The 22,974-nt window shown below is 53.5% G+C and overlaps 9 protein-coding genes across 9 annotated transcripts; 3 read left to right on the top strand and 6 right to left on the bottom strand.

Annotated features, from left to right (window-relative positions):
- Nucleotides 1-564: 564 nt before the first annotated feature.
- BDZ83DRAFT_569272 (Nse1 non-SMC component of SMC5-6 complex-domain-containing protein) lies at nt 565-3,707 on the top strand (the record flags this gene model as incomplete). Its single annotated transcript, XM_060504173.1, has 4 exons — nt 565-1,465; nt 1,604-1,698; nt 2,254-3,340; nt 3,406-3,707. The coding sequence occupies 4 exons, from the start codon at nt 565-567 to the stop codon at nt 3,705-3,707; spliced, it is 2,385 nt and encodes a 794-aa protein (XP_060369264.1).
- A 423-nt stretch (nt 3,708-4,130) lies between these two features.
- BDZ83DRAFT_569058 (SPRY domain-containing protein) lies at nt 4,131-5,909 on the bottom strand (the record flags this gene model as incomplete). Its single annotated transcript, XM_060504146.1, has 2 exons — nt 4,131-5,418; nt 5,473-5,909. The coding sequence occupies 2 exons, from the start codon at nt 5,907-5,909 to the stop codon at nt 4,131-4,133; spliced, it is 1,725 nt and encodes a 574-aa protein (XP_060369263.1).
- Nucleotides 5,910-6,341: 432 nt separating this feature from the next.
- On the bottom strand, nt 6,342-8,219 carry BDZ83DRAFT_72576 (mitochondrial carrier domain-containing protein). Its single transcript, XM_060512741.1, has 2 exons — nt 7,471-8,219; nt 6,342-7,412 (listed from the first exon to the last, which is right to left on the bottom strand). The coding sequence occupies exons 1-2, from the start codon at nt 8,009-8,011 to the stop codon at nt 6,691-6,693; spliced, it is 1,263 nt and encodes a 420-aa protein (XP_060369262.1). The 5' UTR covers nt 8,012-8,219; the 3' UTR covers nt 6,342-6,690.
- A 301-nt stretch (nt 8,220-8,520) lies between these two features.
- BDZ83DRAFT_607134 (peptidase S24/S26A/S26B/S26C) lies at nt 8,521-9,578 on the bottom strand. The gene is made up of 2 exons (XM_060507410.1): nt 9,123-9,578; nt 8,521-9,032 (listed from the first exon to the last, which is right to left on the bottom strand). Exons 1-2 carry the CDS (start codon nt 9,380-9,382, stop codon nt 8,753-8,755), a joined length of 540 nt encoding a protein of 179 aa, XP_060369261.1. The 5' UTR covers nt 9,383-9,578; the 3' UTR covers nt 8,521-8,752.
- Nucleotides 9,579-10,841: 1,263 nt separating this feature from the next.
- BDZ83DRAFT_748644 (eukaryotic translation initiation factor 2 alpha subunit) lies at nt 10,842-11,963 on the bottom strand (the record flags this gene model as incomplete). The annotated part of the gene is made up of 3 exons (XM_060513647.1): nt 10,842-11,319; nt 11,383-11,753; nt 11,877-11,963. 3 exons carry the CDS (start codon nt 11,961-11,963, stop codon nt 10,842-10,844), a joined length of 936 nt encoding a protein of 311 aa, XP_060369260.1.
- A 244-nt stretch (nt 11,964-12,207) lies between these two features.
- On the top strand, nt 12,208-13,942 carry BDZ83DRAFT_72451 (WD domain-containing protein). Its single transcript, XM_060512662.1, has 5 exons — nt 12,208-12,394; nt 12,463-12,548; nt 12,620-12,872; nt 12,932-13,014; nt 13,072-13,942. Exons 2-5 carry the CDS (start codon nt 12,539-12,541, stop codon nt 13,779-13,781), a joined length of 1,056 nt encoding a protein of 351 aa, XP_060369259.1. The 5' UTR covers nt 12,208-12,394; nt 12,463-12,538; the 3' UTR covers nt 13,782-13,942.
- Nucleotides 13,943-15,878, bottom strand: BDZ83DRAFT_72557 (uncharacterized protein). Its single transcript, XM_060512737.1, has 4 exons — nt 15,841-15,878; nt 15,600-15,663; nt 15,185-15,552; nt 13,943-15,137 (listed from the first exon to the last, which is right to left on the bottom strand). The coding sequence occupies exons 2-4, from the start codon at nt 15,605-15,607 to the stop codon at nt 14,104-14,106; spliced, it is 1,410 nt and encodes a 469-aa protein (XP_060369258.1). The 5' UTR covers nt 15,608-15,663; nt 15,841-15,878; the 3' UTR covers nt 13,943-14,103.
- A 396-nt stretch (nt 15,879-16,274) lies between these two features.
- BDZ83DRAFT_72562 (aldo/keto reductase) lies at nt 16,275-18,480 on the bottom strand. Its single transcript, XM_060512738.1, has 7 exons — nt 17,895-18,480; nt 17,672-17,838; nt 17,476-17,621; nt 17,300-17,424; nt 17,125-17,243; nt 17,034-17,071; nt 16,275-16,972 (listed from the first exon to the last, which is right to left on the bottom strand). The coding sequence occupies exons 1-7, from the start codon at nt 18,017-18,019 to the stop codon at nt 16,556-16,558; spliced, it is 1,137 nt and encodes a 378-aa protein (XP_060369257.1). The 5' UTR covers nt 18,020-18,480; the 3' UTR covers nt 16,275-16,555.
- Nucleotides 18,481-19,122: 642 nt separating this feature from the next.
- On the top strand, nt 19,123-22,808 carry BDZ83DRAFT_691772 (uncharacterized protein). Its single transcript, XM_060511319.1, has one exon. It carries the CDS (start codon nt 19,313-19,315, stop codon nt 22,526-22,528), a length of 3,216 nt encoding a protein of 1,071 aa, XP_060369256.1. The 5' UTR covers nt 19,123-19,312; the 3' UTR covers nt 22,529-22,808.
- Nucleotides 22,809-22,974: the final 166 nt, after the last annotated feature.

Below are 22,974 nucleotides of genomic sequence, written 5' to 3'. Positions count from 1 at the left end.
TTGTAAGCTTGTGAGAGAGAACAAGGTTCGTTCGCTGGAATGAACTTCAGCTGCTGCCCAAGTGAGCCATGCACACCATGCACTCTCCTGCCTGCTGCCCAGCAAGAAGGTTGGTGTTCAGGGGTTGAAGGATCTGGAACTCCACTCGGAGCGAGGATCCCGTTCAGAATGGATCCAGAGCCACGGAGAGGCCCTGCCCGCTGGCCGATGCGCAGTGCAGTTTGGGAAAGGAAGATCTCATTCCAAGAAGATGGAAATTCTCCGGCGAAGTAGGTACCGCTGCCTTTTCCCAGCCACTTTGTGGCTCACCAACAGTCTCCACTTTCTTTCACCCAAGCACTGTCTCCACTTCCATCCGTGGTGGAAGGCATGGTGGGGATCCCAGAAGCTCTGGCTTTCAATTAATTCTTCGCCAGCGAAGCGCGTCCAAATCGCGTCTAGAGGCATCCCCCGCGAAAACCTTAGCGACTCGCAAAAGCCTCTAGGACAACCCAACTACGGCCGTTATGCTACTGTGTCAACCCCCCAGATACACGATTCAGTCTTAAGCCTTACCTCGCCGAAATGAACATCGTCCGAGAACACTACAATGATGGCAATCGTGCCTTTCTCCAAGCCTTCCTGGCTCGGGGCACACTCACATACGAAGACGCACAGCCTATCCTAGCAGGAATCTTCACCATCGAAGCCCAAGATGGCGAGCCAGTCGCCCCCGAACAGGTCACGATGGAGGACTTCGACTCTTACCTGCGAGCCGCAGCCGAAGGCGTCTCTTTCTTCGACTACGAAATACGAAGCACGATCCATCAAGTTACCAAAAAGCGCATCTACGCTCTCGTGAATACCGCCTCTGACCCTATGACACAACTGGCGACCACGTTCAACGCAGAGCAGATTTCGTTTACAAAGAGGTTACTAGACGCCATGTTCGAGACGTACAACTCCCCGCGCATGGAGCTCATGTGCATCACGGAGATGCAGGCTATTAAGCTGGCCCGCCCTCCTCGACAGAATAACAATAATAACGACGAGAACGGAGAACCCACACAGACGCAGTCGTCCTCAGACAAGGGACTTAAGCACAGCGAAGTGGAAGACATGCTGGCGAATCTAGTGAACCAGGGCTGGTTAGAGAAGTCCAAGGATGGGTTCTACAGCCTCAGCCCGCGAGCACTGCTTGAGCTCAGAGCATGGCTGATCGACTCATTCAACGACCCCGACGCGGCCGCGCAGGATTGGCAGCGCATCAAGTTCTGCGAGGCGTGTAGGGAAATCGTCACAGTCGGACAACGGTGTGCGGAACGAGACTGCAACGCGCGCCTGCACAATACATGTCAAGAAGGGTATTGGCGCACTCAGCGGAGCCACAAGTGCCCCAAGTGCTCAAAGGACTGGGATGGGGAACATTATGTGGGAGAGCAGGCCATGACTAGCACAGAGGCATATCAAAGGGGCCGTCGGAGGAGTGGAGGTGGCAGGAAGAGTAATGCGGCAGACGAGGCCATGCACGAGAATGGGGAGCATGAGGAAGAAGAAGACGAGGATGAGACATGATGAAGCATAGAAAGATGTGGAAGCTCTGCCCGCGGGATGCGATGGGCAGTTTCCACGAAAGATACCCCACGATGGTGGCTAACTCAGCCGTATCACTCAATATTTGCCAATGACATGCATACCTTACATAACGCCCAGACAGCTGTCAAAGGAGACTGGATGAGCCGCAATGTTCTCAAAGGTTCTTCATTTCTCCATACCAGCCCCAACAAAAGAGGCGAATTTTGAACGGGTGATCATTCATGCTGTTCCATTGGATGCCTCCGGCGCAACCTCAAACAAATGGACCGCTCCTAAGCGAACCGGCAGCTAGATCCGGGTCCCCACATTTTCCGCACCGCCACACAGGAGGCCGCTCCAAGGGTGACATCACATGTGGATGTGTAAGCTACCCCAGCTTGCCTGCTCAACCAATCTAACACATGAACTTGGACGACGTGACGCCGCATGATAGAGTGCAGGGCCCTGGCCCAGACCCAGACCACATGTGATTCAGAACAAGCGCTTGGCCGTTGCAATAAAATAAGCCTGTTCCGACCGCCTTATTACGGCGCTCTTGCATCTTCTTCTAGGAAACTACAACTTCTTCGTCGTGAATCTTTATTGAAAACACATCGGATCACAACGCTCATCAACCAGTACGCCAACCTTCGACTCTCCTGGTTTCTTCCCAGAGAAACCTAAACTTCGTCGCCCAAGATGTTGGAATACCTGAGCTACAAGAAGTTCAAAAAGTACAAGACGGAGAAGGAGGCAAAGGAGGCGGCAGCGGCAGAAGGCGAGGTGGAACACAACAGCGTATCGCCAGCACCATCAACAGGCAAGCTTCACCCAGACTCGCGACCATCAGCCACAAGACGCCAAACGAGCTCGCAGTCCGTCTCGACAACAGCAAGCGCAGCAACAGGAGGCGGAGGCCCCGCGCCCCTCCTCAACCGCAAAGATGAGGCCTTCTTCAGACGCATCCTCGCCGACGCCAACGACGTCGACTCGGACGACGAGAGCGTCCGGCCCGCCCTGCCCCCGCGCAGCAAGACGCCAGAGTACATCTGGGAGGACTCTGACGGTTCCCGGCGCACCGCCGCCGCCGCCGAAAAGCAGACGCCCAAGAAGGCCGCGACGGTAGCGGTAGACCCCAAAGACGCAAATGCCTCGGGCAGCAGTTCCAAAATCCCTAGCAAGATCGCCTTCCTCTTCAACAAGGCCAAAGGAACCCTCAACGACAAGGACAAGCAGCTTGCCCCGACAAAGTCAAACGTCCCACCCAAAGAAGCCGCCCGCGAAGAAGACGACCTCTCCCGCGTCCTCGACGACCTCAACCTCTCGGCGCGCAACAACAAGGCCGTGCCCTTATCCGCCGAATCCTCCGAGCTCGTCTCCAAATTCACCCTCGTCCTAAAGGACCTCGTCAACGGCGTGCCCACCGCCGCAGATGACCTTAAAGCTCTCGTCGAGGACCGCGACGGCACCCTCGCAAAGACGTTTGACAAGCTTCCCAATAGCATGAAGAAGCTCGTCACCCAGCTCCCGGACAAGTTCACCGCCAGCCTGGGCCCGGAGGTCCTTGCGGCCGCGGCGAAGGCGCAGGGCGTCAACCACGCGGAGTTCACCGCCGAGGAAGGGATCAAGGGCGCCGCGAAGAAGATGTTCACGCCCACGAGCCTCGCGGACCTCGTTACCAAACCGGGCGCCGTCGTGGGCATGCTCAAGGCCATCGTCAATGCTCTCAAGCTGCGCTGGCCAGCCTTTATTGGCGCCAATGTCATCTGGAGCGTTTCCATATTCCGTAAGTCTTTTTTCTTAAGCTTTGATCTTTCAGTACCGGGAGTAGTATGCTGACATGACAAAAAGTCCTCCTCTTTGTCCTGTGGTACTGCCACAAGCGCGGCCGCGAAGAACGCATCAAGCGCGAAAACGCGCCCGAAATCATTGACGGCTCCGGCCGCATCGAGGAACTCCCCGATGACCCGGCCCTCATGGCGGGGCCCTCGCGCTCCCGCACCGAGCCAGTGGTGCGGTCATCAGATCGCCCGCGCAGCCAGCGCAGCGAACGGAGCCGGCGGAGCGGGCGACACAGCTCCGGACGGACGACCCCTCAGCGACGAGCGTCGCCGGGCCCCGATTCCCCGAGACGGAGGTCGACAAGGAAGTAAACAGGTGGTTGTGGCGTGCTCTGGAAAGTTGACCGACCTCTGTTTCTTTACGATTCCTCTTTTTAATGACCCTTACGGCTTGCGTCTCCTTTACTAGGTATGCGACGAATGATTGGAACGACATATGAAAGAAATGGACAGGCAAGGATGAGAATTACATGATGAGAGGGGTGAAATACATTCATTCTCGTACTTCGATGATCCTTTATCCTCTGGAAAATTAGAATTCTGTACGTAGAGAGGGCATTTTCCCACTCATGTTCCTCACCCAGTGATAGTTTTAATGAACAGCTATGAATTGGAATGCAAAAGACCTGCATAATCGCAAAGTTCTGTCTGGGTATCTTCCGGCAGCGAAACAAAAAAAAAGAAATGCCACTATGTCTCACAACATTGCCTCCTCCATCGTGAGGGGCATCCCCTCTAGTCGTCCTGAACCAGCTCCTTAATCTCCTCGCGTCCACCAGCCGCAAGACTGCCCGTCTGACCGGCCTTCTCGCCCCCCTGACCGAAACGATCAATGACTTTGCAGCCATCCTGGACCCAAAAGTCAACCTCGTCAATGATGTCGTAGACGATATCTTCAACAATCTGCTCCGTGTACCGCTCCGAGACGGGCCGCACCTGATCCAGGCCAGGGTACGCGGGCAGCGACGACGGCGGCGCTGCCTTCTTGGATTCTTCCTGTCCGGCGTCGATCATGGACACCTCATTGTCGTCGGGGCCCTCTTCGAGCCCGGGAGGCGGGAACCAAAAGTCGGGGCCAAAGTTGACCTCGGCAGCACCGCCTCTAAAGACGCTCACGGCGGGATAGTAGCCGAGCATGCCGTTGTCGAGGCCCTCGCGAGCGCCGATTTGTCCCTGCGGCTTGGAGGCCGGGGGCAGGAAGGCGAGGAGGTCGGTGAACGGGGTGCCCATGAGCACGCCGTTCTTGTACACCTTGATGAAGGATCCGGGAAGCGTGCGGAGGGCGGGGACGACGTGGTTAGGGTTGGGCGCTTCAACTGAGTTGGCGGGGCCGGACGAGACGGGTGAGGGGTTCATGAGGTCCTCGAGCTCCTTGGTTGTGTGGTAGTCAATCTTCTCAAAGTAGATGTGCGACTTGAAGCGGATGGGAATGCGGTCGCGGACAATGTTAGGCGCATCAAAGTTTGTGCTGTCATCGTCCAAGCCGGTATCAACGGCTGGATTGTACTGGCCAGCCAGGACCTTGCGCTGTAGACGTTCCGAAGGCAACTGGATCTCCAGGCCAATGACATCGCCCTCTCGGATGCCCTCTCCTTCGGGGAAGAAGGACTTGGGTCGTGACATGTACACCTTCTCACCACCAACGTCGCGCAAGCCGTAACTGTATGCGTCGAAGCCAACCGGCGCATCCAAAGTCGCCTCTCTTCTCGCGAAACCCATGCGCACGTGGCCATGCGACTCGGACTTCTCGTCTCCGCTTGTCTTGTCGACAATTCCTCTTGTAATCTTGGTCTCCCAGTAGAACCGTCCCTCCCGGATAGCGACATTCGCGCGCGTCATGCGGAAACCCTTGTTGGTCGTAATATGAAGGCCCGTCTGGTCAAAGAACAGATGAGTTGCGCTGTCTTCGAAGCTGAGATGAGGCCCTGTGGGCTCTGCTTCGGTGCCGCGGTAGTATAGCGCTGAGGGAAATCCGGGGTCCGCTATACAGTGAGTGTAGTGGTAGCTTTTCTTATTGTGAACACTTTGGTCTCGTTAGCATCTTCAGTCAGGCGCATAGAGCTATCGGTAAACTCACTGCTCCGACGTCTCGTAGAACTGGATCTCGCTTCCATCCAAAGCAGGGACGTTGTGGTGATGAGTGAAGCTGGCTCCGCGAGCGGGCTCAAAGTCGGAAGGCTTGGGAGGCGCCAGCTTGTAGCGCATCGGACTGTAGTCGGACTGCTTAGGTTCGCGATGCTTGGGGTCCGGTGTGCCACGGTTGCTGTCGCCGCCAAAGGCGCCCTTGGACTCGCGCTTCTTCAGCGACTCCTTCTTATTGCGCTTTGCTGGCATTTCATCGGCACCTGAAGGTTTTGGTGTAGACCTGACGTCGGGATTGAGTGGCGAAGGTACAGAAGGAGTAAAGTCTTCTTCGAGAGCAGGTCTCTTCAAGGGGATGGCAGTCGAAGATGGAAGGGAGCCGCCCGGGGTCGGCTCCCGTGGAGGAGGGGGTGTGCCTGAGTCAGAGGCCATTGGAACGTCTATTGAATTCGAACGTGAAGCTCCTTGTATGTTCAATCCGTGAAAGCGGTTGCGTGGTTGGATCGGTGATGTGGTGGGTGGAAGAGTGGTGAACAATGGAAGCGTTCCAAGGTCTTGGGTCCTGTCGCGAGGCGCGTGTTTCAAAGGTCGAAATTTTGGGAGCTGCACCAGGGAAGCTTCAGCACACCCCGCGTCAGCCATGGAAGCTCGGTCTGTCGTCACGCAAGGGGGGTCTTAGCGGGTAGCCAGGGGTCTAGTCCCTCCCCAGGCCATTGATTAGGAACTCGGGCTAGAACCTGGCGGGGCAGGCAGGTACTGCAGGTTGCTGCATTTGACAGCTGGAGTACGGTCATCCCAGGGAGTCAACCTGGAAAGCTTACCTTATTGCAGCATCTCTCACATGTCTTTCACACGAGATTTGTTTGGTGCTTTATGAGGTATAATCCTATAGCTATTATACCTTATTATGACATTTGCCTCAAGTGAGCCTTGTGATGATTCACTCTCTTTGAAAACAACTATTTTAGGCCACCATATCGCACACAGTGACTTTGGCTCTTTGTAAATCAGACCAGCACTTGAAGTGAGACTTGTCTTTCGCTCTATCAGCTCTCTATCGGACACCATGTCCCTTCTACTAAGGTATGCCGTCAAACGCCAGTCCCATGTTTATCCTTACAAAGTGTACAGAGGGGGTTGTTTGTACAATGTTTTGTTTTTTCTCCATCCAACCCTGGTATCACCCATTTCCAGCCCAACCTCCAAAACCTCCTTAGATGGCGCGCTCCTGCTCTTCCACTGGTGGATCCCAAGTCTCTAATGACTTGAGAATGCGTTGGTACAAGAACAGCATGGTGCCACTCTGAATAAAAGTCCATACGCCACGGGGACCCACGCCCCTGAACCATCCACTGACCCCTTCCGTCTGGTAAATGACCTTGAGACCTTCAATGACGGACGAAGTCTGCAAGTTGACCGCGCCTGGTCGCGGGGTATGCGTCGAGGGCGAAGACGTTGAAATGTTGCGCGTCTGAGACTTTGATGTTGAAGCGTGCGCAGCGCCCTTGGCCACCGGCTTCATCTCTTTGGGCAACAGATCAGGGTGTACCTGCGTCTGCAAGCGCGTCTTGACGACATCCAGAGGACATGTCATAATGCCAGCCAAGCTGCCGGCGAGACCGCCGGTAAGGAGCTCCAGCGGCACACCAACATCTCTGCTCTGCTTGTAGGTGCGTGCCCAGGCGTGGAATTGCTCCCAAAACATGAACTGAAGTGCTGAAAATGGGAGATCACGGGCCAGTGTTGCCTGGTAACCGTGGAAGAGCGCAGCCGGTCCTTCGTGACGGACAATCGTCCGCGCCGCATCAACGGTTCCTCTGTAGTTATAACCCGATTTGAAATATGGATTGTTATACCGTCCTTGCAACTGCAAGCGGGTCTTCAATACCTCGGATGGAACGTAGACGATGGAGCCGGCCAAGTCTCCGAGAAAGCCTAGGCAATAGTCAGTCAATTAGTGCCTCTCAACAGCAAAGCGCAAGAATCGACGAACCAGCTGAGAGGTAGGCCAGGTGCTGTTGCACACCATGGTCAATGAGAAACCGTTTGCTCCATTCGTACGTCCCAAAAAACAGCATCGTGCCTGGAAGGGAACCACCCAGAGCCGGTATCCATCCGCCATAAAGACCTCGCCGGACGCCCTCTTGCCGCAATATTTTGTAGTATGACGAGCCCAAGGACGTATATTTTGGCGGTATATGCGGGTCGCCCTGTTGCCGCGTCTTGACCGTGTCCAGGGAGTGCATGAGCATGTCGCCCGTCGAACCTCCGACACCTCCAGCAATCATGGCGTGGAGGTAAGGCGGACGGCCTTCCTCTTCGAAAGAGTCATCTTGGAGACTCATATCCTCCTGTCTAAAAGATTGTCCGACTGTTCTGATATCCGGCAATAGTCCTCCCGTCTGTACCGCATGTCTATCCTCCTCGAACGAGGCCGCCGCCGCCGGGGTCGAAGCCGAGATGCCCCCCTGAATCGTTTGCGCGTGGTTATCGGCAGGAGCTAGGGAGCTGACGATGCGGTCAGCGACGGACATTTGCGAGTGGTGCCTGTCGTTGATTGACCAGGCACTCTCCGGTCTGCGTCAAGGGTCGGTCCCTCTCGGTCCTGAAATGCTGACGTCGGTCGGTTTTCGATGTCGAAGGGGGGAAAGAGATTCGCGGTTGGGCACTGGTGAGTTCCCGCTGCGGGACGACAGAAGAAATAACGCGGCAAATTGGTTTCGAGGGGAAATTGAAGGAGAGGCCTCCTCGTCGTTGATTGTTGCGTGGGTTAATTGGCGCAGTCAAAAACTTGGCGGCGGCGAGGAGGAGCAGCAGCTGCAGATAATGATATCGAAATTTCAATGCAGGGTTCCCGACTCTGGGAATTTTTGTTGGTGGTGCACAGACCACATTCAATACTGCACTCCCGCTGCGTCACCGTCGGGTGAGCTCCCGTCTCTTTCTTTCATCAGCTGCCAGCGTCGACTAAATCAGCCGGACCTAAGGCCCTGAGCTGAAAGCCCGGTCCCGAGAGCTCCGAGCTGCAACGCGGGACAGCCCGCGCCGCTTCGAATATGGGCGGGATTTTGAATTGCCCGCACCTAAGAAACCAGATATTCCAATCGTCATTGAAAACAATCTGGAGTACTCAAATGGGAGTTGAAGTTGAAAGTACCCAGTCATTGACTAGTACCTCATGGTATACATAAACTTTCAAAGACCCTGTATCCCGAATCCGGGACTTTCTACATATCCCGCCCACATGCTTATTCATACACGAAGCCATTCGCGCTTCAGTATCTATCCTTGAATTTGTGTTCTTCCCATTTCACGCGCCCAAACTTGCGCCAAGGCCAGATATTCCATATGCATTTCCCTGTCACCAGCGCCATGGATATCGGGCCGTACGTATTACTGTCCAGCGTCTGATCCTGTGGCCCATCCCCCTCCACCCAAATATGGCCCTGCGGCACCCTGACCACTCTCTCCGGATACGGTGCTCTCGTCGTGACATATTCGCCTTCCAGCGCGACGACTCTCTTGATCGCTACGGTCTCGGGATGAAAAGGGCTCCTGCGAAAAGCAAGCACAACGGTTAGCTCGCCGCCCGGCTTTCCAACCTTCATGAGAGGTGGGGGGTACGGAGGGCCAGTGAAAACGTACCTAAATGTGACAATCATGCCTCTCTGGAGCCCGTAGGAGGGTTTCCACCTCCAATTGAGCACCATATCATTTGCAGTCGTCATATTGCGATCCTCGTTGTAGTAGGGGTACATGGAGCCGCCGCTGATGCTCGTGATGGTTGCAACATGGTCGTTGAAGGTAATCACGACCGGAATCCAGGTCGCAAGCCCAAGCAGACGGAGTGTGGTGTCACCGAGGAAACTGCCTCGTGCGCGCGCCCATAGCGAACGGGAAGCCATGGGCGCAAGATATTGTCAGGTTGTCGCGGAGATTTGCCGCGCTGTGCCTTGGGAACAGCGCCTTCTCTCCTGTTGCCGGTAGAATTGTCGCGAGGAAGGTTTCGAGCTCTCCATCATCTCATGTTGTTATCTTATCTCTTATCTTATCAACTTTATCACAGGAAGCAACCTAAGGTACCTGACGGAGCTTTGGGGACAACAACCGCGCCTCACAACTTCACACTAACTACGGGACTTTCGAGATTCCATCATACAATCCGACATCTCTTTCTTTCACAATTGTGTAGAAAGCATCATTTTTCTGTATTCCACTTAGTGAGAAGGGAACACTTAAAGATGAGTAATGAACCGCAAAATTGAGTTGAAGTGTACCGATCATACAACACTCTATTGCCTCTGCTCGATTCGTCTCCTTTGGTTCCACTACTTGGGCCCAATCTTCGAGTTGTAGATGCCTTCAATTAATCAACATTGTATCTATCTTATTCTAAATCCTCGAGGGTGAGACCGAAATCGTGAAATTTCTAGTACATATAATACATAGGTACTTTGAACGAAGAGCAACACAATCTAAACCAAAAAAGAGTTCACCCCCTCGGTGCTGAATTGGGGGTTACATCTCTTGGTGCTCATGCTGGGAATCGAACTCGAACTCGTAGCCTGTCGTCGAGTAGGCTATGGGCGTAATTGAATTTTTTGATTATTGACCTTAAACCACTCCACCACCCAGCCAGTTTGACCTGACCCGTCGACCTAGACGGGCGCCTCCTGGCTGGTGACTGGAATGGAATTGGAGGGACCTATATGGGCTTCCTGTGCATATTCAGGTGTAGTCAGGTGATGGGAAACTTATCGGATGAAGGTTCGGTGAGGCAGGACCTAGGATAGGTAGGACTAGCTGCCAGTCGTTCTCGCCCTACAGCATCTCGTCTCGGGAACTGCGCACTTGGGAACCTCCAGTCATACCGTTGGGAGCATCCTTCTTCATGCGGGAGATTAGACAGCTCCATCATCGCAACATTACTGACGCCTGCGCCGACGAGATGGCAAACCCACGATCGTCCGTCCTATAAGTGGACTATGCGAATGTGGCCATCGGAGGACGACTTTACTTAGGGGGAAATCACTGACATTTGTGCTTTGATGAGCCGTCATGTTGCGTGCGGGGAAAGCTGTTGTCGTCAATTGGGTTGATTATGGTGGACATATTCGTCTTCTCGCTAAGTGCCCCAGCTTGTGGTAAGACCGGCCATACATCGTATTAATAGGTACGGGTCATTCCTTTCATAGCATCATCAGTCCGTCGCTCACTCACAATCAGCCAGGGAACAATTTTGAAATGTTTAGACTCTTTTTTGGTCGTCTCATTAGAATCACTCTGGATTCCCAGCCTGCCAGTACGCTCATTCTACCAGCCGCCCCTTTTTTGTTGTGATGACGTTGACTCCAAAGGAAAAATCTAAACCTCCGGGTTGTCGTCGCTCTCAGAGACACTCTCGTCACCGCTGACCTCGGCGTTCTCGCGCTCCCTCTTCTCCATGAGAGCCTGTAGCTCGGCGTCATCGCTCTCCGTAACGGCCTTGGGCTCCATCTTCACCACCAACGAACCGCCGGCAGCCTCGATGCTGTTGCGGATCTCGACAATGGCCTCCTCGAGGCGAGTAATACCGAGGTTCTTGTCCAGGCACGTGCTGGTCAGGACGTACAGAGGGGGGGACACGAGTCTGACCTTGACCTGGGTCTGGTCGTCGTTGCGCGCCTCGGCAGTGCGCAGGGCGTTCTTGACGGCGTCGATACCCTCGTATCCGAAGCAGGTGACCTCAACGTCGGCACGGACCTTTGTGGGTTGAGGGGTGAGACGCTTCGCGATATATGACTTCAACTCCTCGGAGACGGCCTCGCTGGGGAAGGTGGCGTCGTTCCAGACCTCGGCGTTCCTATCCTTACGCATCAGTATCCTCGATCTCTCTTGCTATAGCGGCATATAGTCCTCAACTCACGTGATAGACAGCTTGAAGGCGTCAATCGCGTGACCGTACTTCTTGTTGAGGGGCCATGCGATGGTCTCGTAGAGCTGCTCGATCGGGGTAAGGGTCTTCTCGGCGACGTGGCGCATGATGGAGTGGACCATCTTGCCCTTGTTGTACCGCTCCTCGCACTTGATAATATCCTCTGGCGACACACGACGCTTGGAAAGATCGATATAACCCTTCTCCTTGTCGACACGTAGGACGACGACAACCTCGTTGCGGCCCACACGGATGAGCTTCTGGATACTTCTGATACGACGTCTCGAAAGTTCGGAAAGCAGAATCATGCCGTCAATGTTGTCGTACTCGAGAAGCTTGACGTAGGCACCCATCTCGGCAATCTATATCACCAGTCAGACCTGGATGTTCCCTCTGTCTCTCCTCTGTACCCTTCATATCCACGGCGACCGGGTGGGTTTGGGCGGTTCGGCTCGCCGTGTGCGTTGGGCCGGCGGGGCACAAACCTGCTTGACGTTGACCATGACGAACTCATCGATCTCGGGGTACTTGTTTTCGAAGTATCGAAAGTGACTGTAGTTCGGTTCCGCCATCTTGGCTACTGGTGCTCGAAGTCGTCGAGTACGAAGGGTGGTGGTGGCGGTTGTGTGGTGTTGTTGAAGGTGGTCGGCCAACAGGTGTGGAGGGGCGGGGTGCGAAAGAAGGCGCGCGGGCTTTTTACACGTCCTTCCGGTCTTTGGATAGCTTGTTTCCTCTGTGCTCGGTGGAGAATCGGCCTACTCGTCGGTCCTGATATCGCTTGCGGAGGGATCGGTTGCTCGGGGGCGACGTCGAAAAGCGAAAGAAGCAGCCTTTTGGGTGTGAGCGGCGTTACGTTGGTGATTGGGCGATCGAGTCACAATTTTGCTACTGCGGTTCACAAATCGCAGAAATCCGAACAGTGGTGGGGGTTGCTTTTGGGGCGGTAGTCCATGGCAGAATCGGTGCTGATTCGGCCGATAAGCTCTGCTTCGCTTATCGCCACGTGAGCGCCCCTCCAACCAAATTGTTCAGGTAAACAGACCCCAGAAGCTAACATCCAGGTACACCCAGAGCTGCTTGTTGTTAGAGGCGCATAGAGCTACTTCACCGTAAGAGCTTCGACAACATCAGAACAATAACCCCAAAAATGGCACCTGGTGAGTTCTTGGAAGGCTTCGACCTCCAATATCGTTCGAACAACTTTGGCCAACTACTGACACCTCAACAGCTTCCCAATTCGAGCTGGCGCAACCGCCTAGCGACGCCATCTCCTCGCTTTCGTATGCGCCCGAATCGCCTACTAGACTCCTGGTATCCTGCTGGGACAAGAAGATCTACCTCTACGACACACACAGCGGAGGTGAAGATTCGCCAGGCGTTCTCATCAAAGCCATTGAGTTCCGAGCGCCTGTCCTAGACGTGACTTTTGGCGCGACAGACAACGAGGCCTACGCGGCGTGTTTAGACCACTGCGTCTACAAGTATGGCGAACTATGAAGCCACCACTGGCCATTGGACGAAGCTGATGCCTTGAATCTAGGATCGACCTTGAGACAGAAGAGAAGCAAGCCGTTGCGCAACACGGCGCGCCTGCACGATGTGTAGTCTACAGCCCGGAGCACTGTTAGTGATGTTACAGCTATGCCACTCCTTAGCCACGCCGTCTAATTAGCCTCACAGCTCTCCTCATCTCCGCCTCTTGGGACCTCACCCTCCAGATCCACAACGCAAAGTCGCCCTCTGACACGAACATCACCGTACAGCTGCCCGGAAAGCCACATGCCCTGGCAGCCAGCCCCTCAAAGGTCGTCGTCGCCATGACCGCGCGCCTCGTCAACATCTACGACCTGACCAACATCCCCGCCCTCTTCGCCGAGCCCGGCCCCCACGACATCAAGCCCTGGCAACAGCGCGAGTCATCCCTCAAGTTCCTCACCCGTGCCATCTCTTGCATGCCCAATGACGCCGGCTACGCCACTAGCAGTATCGAGGGTCGCGTCGCCGTCGAGTGGTTCGAGGACTCGGCCGAGTCCCAGGCTCGCAAGTACGCCTTCAAGTGCCATCGCGCGGCTGCGCCTGACGGTGAGGGCGATATCGTGTACCCGGTCAACGCCATGACGTTCCACCCCGTCTACGGCACCTTTGCCTCGGGTGGTGGTGATGGGACGGTCGCCTTGTGGGACGCCGAGGCCAAGCGCAGGATGAAGCAGTACCAGAAGTTCCCCGATAGCGTCGCGGCCCTGGCATTCTCCAAGGATGGCAAGTACCTTGCCGTTGGTGTATGCCCGGGTTTTGAAACAGGCATGGAGGACTATAGCGCTGAGGGCAAGGCAAGCGTGTTCATCCGTGAGCTTGGCGAAACGGAAGCCAAGGGCAAGGGTGCGAAGTGATCGACTACGGCCTTTAGGAACCTGTGATGGAATCTTACAAGACTTGTGGGCGCACGGCGTTTGAGGTGGTTTACATATGCAAGCATTTCATTTTAATGGACTGGGAGGGTTACGGAAAAGCCTGATATCTATTATATCAGATGACACCCATTGTATTGGGTGAGAGGCGTGGCTGTTGATAAATCTTGGTAGTCTCCATCAAGCTGATTCTCCCAATAGTCTCCCAGCAAGGAAGCCTTGTACACAATTACGATATCAAGCATGCTGCTATATCCTCCGCACTCCTGAAATTCGCCTGCATACCCATATCCCCATTGTGTTGCTATTTCGCACCCAGTTGCGCCTTGTTCTTGCTTTCCACATTTCTGCTCTCGCTGGAAAAGGTTCCGTAGGGACGTGGTCTAAGGTCTGCGAACGCGCCAGCCCAAGTGGCCGATCCTCCCTGCAACCCAGCCAGTGGCAAAGCCTTTTGGGTTCCCCCGCTTAGATCTGTTTCCCTAGTGCTCATGAGACCAAAGGAGGTCTTGCGTCCAGCATCTGGCTTCATCTTAGTCATGGTGTCGGCCGGTGTTGTACTGTCTGTTGCCGCCAGTTCATTCAAATCCAACTGATCGTCAAAAACGTCGCCAACCAGCGCTGTGGCTGAGGCCTCCCGCGAGGTGCTTGATATGCCTACGTGAGAAGCGTCACGAGAGCCTGCGTTCGCTCGGTCCGACTGTAGAACGGCGTGTCTTGTGAAATCGGTCTCTTCAGCATGATCAGATAAAATGAACAAGTTATCAGAACGGTGTCTCGATCTTCTATACATGGGCAATACTTCGATGGTGCGGAGGGATGGTAAGACTCCGGGACTTCCCGAATTCTCGTTGACATTGCTCCTCTCGGTGTGCTGGAATTTATTCGAAGTGGCCTCTCCTGGAGACTCTGGCGTCGCCAGCAGATCGACGGCTTCAGATGAAGCCTTGACTCTAGTATTTCTTTGAAGATCAGGATCGATGACAAATCTTTCGCGCATCCTGGTACTCTTCGTATTGCTTCGAAATGATGCAGGTTTAATGCCGCAAGATACAGAAAGGGAGCTTATTCCAGGCAGGGCGGGAGATCTCTTTCGCCGCTTCGCACTTCGTAGTTTGCTGGATCCGATGATTTCCCTTGTGTCAAAACCATCCCTGAGACTCTGATACCCCGGCACCTGGGATCTTTCCGGTACCGGTAACATCTTGTAATTATCAATGGTCATCTTCGTGTGGTATCTCAAAGATGGCCTTCCGCGCTGTCTCTTGAGGGGGCTTGATATCTTTGGCGCAGATAAATGATATCGTCTTTGAACCGGCACATCTTCTGTGGGATTCCACGCTGGTAAAGCTGTTAGAAAACTTCGGCTTTTATGACATGAGACTTGCCTTCGTTTCGATCAAATCGACTACTCGATTTTGGAAAAGGCGAAAAACTATAATCAGAGCCGAGGAGCGTGGTGGGCATGGTGCTCCCCATTCTCTGGGACGGTGACTCGCTAATCGAAAAGCTTTCCTCGATGCTTGGGAGCGGAGAGCTTTGGTCGTGAGTGATGAACTCCCACTTGTCGAAGTTCTGGTCTGACTCCTCGACCTTCACGGATAACCCGACAAGAATGTTTGGATTGGTGTCTTGTGGAAAGCCCGGCAGGCTTCGTCTGTGGTCGTTGACTGCATCCAATGTTCCAGGGGGCTCGGATGTTTGCCTTCCGATGAATGTGAAAATATCGTTCGAAGCCAAGACAGCCTCCTGAAGCCTGTCACTTGAATTAGCTAGCTCTGAGAGGTAGGCTTCTAGACTCACTGCGACATAGTTGAACAAGAATCAAACAATTTACGGCCTGGAATCAAGACAAGTGGAAGGAAGTCTGCTGAAAGTTAGCAGTGTAGCATTGAAAGGGGGGTGTAAATATGGCAGGAAATTCCCAGGAGTTCTTCACAGTGGAGGTAGGTGCCGGCTTGAGTTATTCGCCGGAGGAAAGAACGAGCGATGGAGCTACTACTTCTGCTTCCAAGTGAAGCGAAGTAGGTAGGGAAGTTACCACCTGCAGTACTCCACGTCACGCCTTCCTTGTGCCAGGGATAAGAACAGACACCAAAGTCACCCCTTTCTCACATGGCGAAATCCTCCCGGTGAGTACGAATCAATCGTAATGATTGTATGGGAAGCAGATTCATGAAAGCATTATAGTTTTATCTGATCAAACTGAATGGATGAGAACTCACTTTGTCTTTTCTTCACATAGCCTCAATATACAACTGTTTACCTGATTCCAGAGAATTTACCATGTGTTGTTTGGAGTCTGTTGTCCTGTGCTGCCTCTGGCGGGTTCTAGGGGATGTTGCAAACAACCCAAGCATCATAAGAATGGGCACAACATTTCGAGTTTTCAGACACCAGTCTTGACCAATTTCATTTGTTACTAAAATGCCGAAGGCCAACAGCTCCAGTCAAGGATATCCTTCCTGCCTGCGTAAGCGATGCGGAAAGAATGGATGGTGATTGGCTTCCAGGCCAAGTAAGCTGCATGATACATTGCAGAGCCTCGAACAGACTAATGACAGTCTCAGGAGCAATGGGTCTGCGAATTTTGACTACGTTCAGCATCGCAGACTGGATCGGTGCCTGGCCAGAGATGTGTATGAAATTGTACTTGAAAGGCAGCTAAGCAGCGGCTACGGGACACCATGTCGCTTTTCAACAGCCTCTCAGTAATCCATCGGCCGCCACCTTTTGTACTGGTTCCGCACTCGATAGTACTACTTTCCGCCTTCCTTGGGTGCAATAGCCTTGGGCTCTGGAACATAGTCGAAAGTTCCTCCCATGTTCAACAACCAGACTTCGCCAGGGTTCGCCGGGACCTTCTCTCCCCATAAAAAGTTATGGGGGAAGCCCATATCGAACGGGACAGCTCCTTCGATCTCCTGGATTTCTTCATCAGAGAGATCGAGGGCTAAAGCCTCGATGTTTTGCTTCAGATGATCGACAGTGCGGCCGCCGACGATGGGGAAGACGTAAGGCGTCTTTTGCATGACATAAGCTAAAGCAACACTCGTGATGATTGTGCCTTTGCTGCTGGCGATCTTTTCCAGCACCTGACTGATCTTGATCTGCGCTTCGCTAGCCTGAACTTTGCGGCCCTCCTGGGACTTGCGTTGCTCTTCCGTCTTGAAAGCCTGTTCTTTCAAAGTTAGTCATTCTTCTCTAATCAGCTAAGACTGAGTTGGGAGCACTCACGCCACCGCCGAGCGCGCCCCAGGGTGCCAAGCTCATTCCTAGTATGGTGTGAGAGAGTGTTTTTCAGTCTCGCTTTGAAGGCGCTGCAAACCTTCAGCCTTGGTCATTGGAATGATCTCTCGCTCAAAGTCTCGCGAGGCAGCAGACCATCGCCCTTGATAGACTGAGAATTGGCGTAGTCCGTGATTTCTGGCGTATTCATTGGCCTTGCTAATGGGGAAGTTAGCCCAGCTCCGTTGATGGGGATGATTTCTGACGGAATTTACCTGACGATCCATGCGGGGGTGTCACTGATGCCGAGAAAGAGGACCTTGCCGGTGATGACGAGGTTGTTGAGGGACTGCATCAGCTCCGGAATAGAAGTAGAATAGTCCCACCAGTGAACATAGAGCTACTCTGTGTAAGTGACGTCGCTTGAAAGATGAGAGACTAAGCTGCTTACCAGGTCAATGTAGTCGGTCTTCAGCTTGCGCAAGCTTGCCTCTACAGAAGTGTGCAAGCTCTTGGATCCGTTGCCGGTGAAGTTGGCCATGATGCCCGGTGCGTCGGGACCCGCTTGGAAGTTCGTGGTGTACTTAGTTGCAATGACTGTCTCCATTTCAGATACAGCTCCTACTGGGATAGATGCACAAACTTACCCATTTGGTCACGAACACCTCTTTTCTTCATCCATTCGCCAATCCACTCTTCGGACTCTTCGAATTGGTAGTTGTTGGCGGTGTCAATGAAGTTGCCCCCTTGTTCATGGAAGAAGTCGAGGATCTCTTCGACGGTCTTTTGATCGCAAGTTCCCATGTATCCCTTCCTGTGAAACTCATTAGAACAGGATGTCTGAGACAGGTCTCATCAAAGTGATCTTACCAGGCGTCGCCAAAGTTCATGGCGCCCAAACACAGAGGACTCACTCGAACGGAAGCCGTCGGGGAGAGAATGCGGTAACGAGCCAAGGGGCTCTTGGGCGGAGCTGCCATAGGTAGGGCCGACATGATGATAGGTATTGTGAGATGTATGAGGAAGTAAGTCGAATGCAGCCCAGAATGAGAGGAACTTAGGATAAAGTCAGGTCGTTCGGTTGACCAGTGTATGAATTTGCGAGCTGACTGAGGTGGAATTTATGTTTTTCCAAGAGAGAGACTTAGAGCAGGAAGGCGGGGGATCAACTAATACCGACCGCTCTTTCCCCTCTGGACGAAACTGGACGTACGACAGGCAACATGACAGGACGGCAGGCAGGCCCCCCTCAGTTGGCAGGGCAAGCTGTAAGGTAGATCAAGGTACAGATGATCTCATGGTAAGGTAGCTCGTCCAGTCTGGTAGACACTGTCAGTCCAATTGGATATGTGGACATTTAGAGTTAGCTCCTGCGCCAGTCTCCAAGTCCGTGATGCTCCAGCCGAAGTGCCATGCATTAGGACCCTGCGCGAGTCCTGCATCCCACCTTAGCTCACCCTGGAGATGCTTTGTGCCTAATCACCGGTCTTAACCCCGACGATTCGCACTACCGGTTGCGGGCTGCAGGCGCCAGGCGAGCTGATGTTAAGCAATCGGATCAAATGAACTCTCCGGTGACGTGCAGGTCTGCACTGCGGGCTTACAGGATGACTGAGAGCTGATGATACATTTTCTTCGCCGAGGGGAGACGGTGATTGAAAACCGAACCCTTCCTTCCTGTCTTCACTCTACCTCACCTCAAGGCTGTCCGCAAGTTCAAAGCATCGCACAAGGCAGCCTGTCTATGAGCCTAGTTCTTATTCATTGGGTCATGATTTGCTCCAGGCTTGCTGCATGAGGTAGAACAACTTATCAGTGGCAGACAAAAAGACAACACAGCTTCTGAGATCACTCGCATTGGAAAAATTCTAGAAACAGGAGTGGATGTGTTTCACGATGTGGGCGATTAGAGCTGCTTCATGTCAAATGAATGCTGCTGTTCGGGTTCGGGTTTGGTTCTTTTGCATGTCTGTTCAAATGATGACTAAGACGCCATTGAGCGGAACGGATCAACTCCCGTTCCTCTTCATCCCAATCCAGCCCGCCGGGACAGCAGTCAGCGGGCAAAAAGCATCTGCATGAGGTACCTTAGCAAAGGCCGAGGGTGGTACGACAGTGGGCGTAAATGTGACAAGGGTCCTTCAACTTTTGACTAGCAGTCTCAACGACCCATTGGCAACCGCGCCCAACATTGCGATAGCCCCCCTTCGAGCGATTGACCTCTTGCGACTACGAAATGATCCGATAATCAAGTCGCGAACGATCATGGCAATTGTCGAGCTTGCACGATGTCTGCCCCCGCCCCCGTTCCCTCGAAAGCCGCGATTCATGCACTTCGAGGTCTTCTCTTCGGGACTTCTTGCTCTCTCGTCCTCTTAGCAGAAGAGCGTCGCCAGCGAATCAAAATAGCACGATCAGCAGTCGAAAATGGCAGGCGATTGAAGTCTTTGAAACGATACAGCACCAGCGGCGTCGCTGCTCTCGAGGCTCTCCAGGAAGAGGTCGCTACCGATCCAAATTTCGTTAGCTGGCCAACACGGTCTCGGAGCCGCGATTCCTCACACGAACACGGTAGATTGGTGTTCGATAGCTCATATTTGGATCAACACGTCAATGAAACCGGTCCAGATGCACGACGCCCAACAAGGGCAGCAAGCGAACGAGATCTTCCACAAAAGACGATAGACAAGCGAGAGACAACGCAGAAAAGTGGCCGGTCGACCTTGAACGCTACGCAGAGACAGAGGCCTGAACTCTTCGTGTCCCGTTTCTCGTCCGCAACCCCTGCGATACAGGACTTGTCTGCTCGAGATAGCGTTTTAAGGTCGTATGGAAAGCAACCAAATGGAGGGCCAGGACAAAGAAACGCCATTGATCTGGCAGTAGAACGTGTAATAAGCAACCACCCTGGTGCTATTGCTCAAACTGCTGGGCTAGAGGAACTGCTTCGCAATTCAACGTCTATACGGCGCGAAAATGACATACCGCCTGCAGCTCTGAATCTCGTTGCTCGAGCCTACAGGTTTGTGGACCAGTCGAAAGCGCTGCCTGAATGGTTTTCGGAATTGTCTTCGCTACTATCAAAGGCTTGCCACCGGTGGAAAGATTTTGGGATTGCCGGAAAGATTCTGGAATTTGCGGTTCACCATAAGGTGGCCACCGAGAACGACGTGCTGGCGGAGTGTGTTCTTGAGTTTGCCACATCCCTGGTCCCTTCAACGACGCAACAGCCTCAGAAAGACGAATCTGCCCCCGAACGTTTACAAGTAGCGGCAAGGCTGTATGTGGGCAATTTGCTGTTGCCACCGCTAGAGAAATCAAAAATACGATCTGGCTACGTGAAAGTGGGCAAGGACCTGATCAGTCAAGCCTTGGCGGAGGAGGACGAACGCCCTATTGACGTTCTTCAAATCTTTCAACAAGTTTCTACTTGGAGTTTTGACAAGCTTGGAACCATGGTCTGGTTCATGAGGCAACTCTTCGAGCATCAGCAGCATGCACTGGCCATCGATACGTTTATCGGAATCTTCGCCGAGTTGAGAAAGACCTCTACATACTCTAAGCGTCTCTGCATGGACGTCGTCAACTCAGTCGTCGCAACTGGAGGCTACCAGTGTCGCGAAGTTCTCCAGACATTCAACCTGCTGAGGGAGCGCGATGGATGGGATATGCCATGGAAATGGTTGGAAGACTTAATCTGGGTGCGTTGGAAGTCGACACGCAGTTTCACGGAGACCCTTCAGCTTTTCGAAGATGCAAGGGACAACGATTTTTACGGTATCCAAGACACTCTCGAGATTCGATCGAGGATGGTGCGAGTCTGCATCGAGGCTAAACAAGCCGAGAGAGCAGATTTGCTCATGGAGGAACTTATATCTATATACCCAAAAGCTCAAACTGATATCAAGATCCTCGGCCAATTCACCCTCCAAAACGCCAAGCAGGGGAACTGGGCCGGAGTCTTCAGCGAATTTGAGGCGATGAGGACGGTGCAAACGGCCAACCCTCACAACGAACGGCACTTTAGTCGCGTATTTGCGGCCGTACTAGAGACTTATGCGAAGACTCACACGTGGGGCGAGGTTGAGACTTTCATGGAAACGTACATCTCGGAATTCGGATTAGGCCTTGACCGCCACCTGGTCACATTCATTGCCGACAGACATGCAAAATGTCGCGACACGCTGGCGCTGAAGCGATGGCTGGTATTCTGTATGGATTCCGGGTACACCGCCGATAGCAAATTCTGGACCGCAATGTTGGTCAGTTGCCGCAGAAACTGGAAGTATAACGACAAACAGCTGTCCGACCTATACCATGCCATGAAAGGTGCTGGCATCAGCACCGCCTTCCCTGGCCTCGACCAATGTTACAAGAACCTTACGAATACAACAATTCCACGAGCCAAACAAGTCCGGTTGAGAGCTTACATGGCAAGCCCTGCCCACGAGGTGGGTGCCTTCGAATCCATGAGAGCGGATGCACAGATTGGGAGGTGGAATAGTGTGCTGGCCCTTTACAAGCGTGCGTTGCACAACGGCATGGGACACACGAGTCGTTGTCTCAAGTTGGCAGTCAGAGCTGTCGTTGAAACCGAAGGCCCTCGTAGTAGGCAGGCAGTGGCACTCCTGAGTAGTGCGCAGTCCGAAGGTTGCGACACCAACGAGGCCATGTATCCCATCGTTCACGGCCAACTCGCCGAAATCGAGGAGCGCCGCGCCGGAATGGCGGGTGAAGACGGTCGAAGTATGGTCTATCCTGAGATGAAGGCCGTCTTTGACGACCTCCGCCTCAAAGACATCCACATCGATGACGGCCTGTTCAACCGCGCCGCCCGCATCTGCGAGAAATTCCGCAACTACCGGGAGATGATTCGATTCTGCATCATCGCGGCCGAAGTCAACGGTCGCGGCGACCTCTGCTACAGCGCCCACAACTTCAATAACCTCCTCGCCGCCTACGTGATCCGGCACGAATATGACAAGGTGCGCTGGCTGCTCGCCGAGCTCATGACGCGCCCGTACCGCACCTCTAAGGAGGTCAGGTATCGCCTCTACTGGGCGGTGCAGTACCTCCGGAGGAGCGCCGAGGCTGACAAGGACGAGGCGCTCATCCAGTCTGATATCGAGATCCTGGCTCTCGTCCAGGAGGTCCGCACGGTCTTGAGAAAAGAGAACCTCGACCAAAAGGCAGAGGTCAAGGAGGCCCTCGTTGACGCCATGTCTCATGCCTCTTCTAAACCCAAGAGCACCAACAAGGCTGATAGTCTCGCACCGGCGGCCTTTGGACAAGAGCAAGAGTTGTCCACGATGAGCGAGGACGAAGACAATTTTGCCGGTGCGCCTGTGCCTGCGCCTGCTTCCACGCAGCCGACCCTGGTTAGGAGGGTTCAAAGTAAGCGCGAGGTGCCTGTGAATTCCGCGACAAGGCCTCGGGATTCGAACGGGGCCGAGTCGCAGCCAGGCAAGAAAGCGTACTCGTGGAGATCGACTACACTTAGATAAAAGCGGCGGATTGGTGACGAGGGGTGGTTCAGAATGATGTGAGCCTCCCGTGTACTATGCCACGCAACGTTGGATTTCATCAACACCAAGTGGCAAATGAAATATGTATTCATACAAATGTAAGCTTCACGGCGTCGATAGATATACATGTACAAAACTAGCCAACATAGAATGCATATTCAACCATAGACCAACGGGGCCAGTGACGACATAATTTTGTGCTGCGTATATGTTGCGCAAAAGTGTATCCCCAGAGGCGAGAACAGATGATGCTGAATCTGCGCCGCATGAAAACAATGGGCATTCCGGAATCTAGACCTATGCTAATAGTCCCCTACCCAATCTCCTGGTCATGCGGTTCTGGCAAAATTCTTTCGATACAGCTCCCTACAGAGACCGAGCTAAAGTATGTCGTTATTGGATGTAATCCCATCTATCACAAGTTT

Source organism: Colletotrichum acutatum (genome assembly GCF_030867785.1).
Source record: "Colletotrichum acutatum strain CBS 112980 chromosome Unknown BDZ83scaffold_13, whole genome shotgun sequence".
In the NCBI taxonomy this organism is placed as follows: Eukaryota; Fungi; Ascomycota; class Sordariomycetes; order Glomerellales; family Glomerellaceae; genus Colletotrichum; species Colletotrichum acutatum.
Note: the sequence above shows the minus strand (reverse complement) of the source record. Positions and strands in the feature narration are given on the sequence as shown.

Bases quoted from the DNA above. Each gene is read 5' to 3' on its own strand.
- BDZ83DRAFT_72557 (XM_060512737.1), bottom strand. The intron at 15,138-15,184 runs GCAAGTCTCATG...CAGCTTTACCAG, and splicing joins TCGATTTGATCGAAACGAAG to CGTGGAATCCCACAGAAGAT.
- BDZ83DRAFT_607134 (XM_060507410.1), bottom strand. From the start codon at position 9,382: ATGGCTTCCCGTTCGCTATGGGCGCGCGCACGAGGCAGTTTCCTCGGT. The intron at 9,033-9,122 runs GTACGTTTTCAC...TGCTTTTCGCAG, and splicing joins GGCATGATTGTCACATTTAG to GAGCCCTTTTCATCCCGAGA.
- BDZ83DRAFT_72576 (XM_060512741.1), bottom strand. From the start codon at position 8,011: ATGTCCGTCGCTGACCGCATCGTCAGCTCCCTAGCTCCTGCCGATAAC. The intron at 7,413-7,470 runs GTTCGTCGATTC...ACTATTGCCTAG, and splicing joins CCTGGCCTACCTCTCAGCTG to GCTTTCTCGGAGACTTGGCC.
- BDZ83DRAFT_72562 (XM_060512738.1), bottom strand. From the start codon at position 18,019: ATGTCGGCCCTACCTATGGCAGCTCCGCCCAAGAGCCCCTTGGCTCGT. The intron at 17,622-17,671 runs GTAAGTTTGTGC...AAATGGAGACAG, and splicing joins AGGTGTTCGTGACCAAATGG to TCATTGCAACTAAGTACACC. The intron at 17,244-17,299 runs GTAAATTCCGTC...CTTCCCCATTAG, and splicing joins ACCCCCGCATGGATCGTCAG to CAAGGCCAATGAATACGCCA.
- BDZ83DRAFT_691772 (XM_060511319.1), top strand. From the start codon at position 19,313: ATGTCTGCCCCCGCCCCCGTTCCCTCGAAAGCCGCGATTCATGCACTT.
- BDZ83DRAFT_72451 (XM_060512662.1), top strand. The intron at 12,873-12,931 runs GTATGGCGAACT...CCTTGAATCTAG, and splicing joins TTAGACCACTGCGTCTACAA to GATCGACCTTGAGACAGAAG. The intron at 13,015-13,071 runs GTTAGTGATGTT...TTAGCCTCACAG, and splicing joins AGTCTACAGCCCGGAGCACT to CTCTCCTCATCTCCGCCTCT.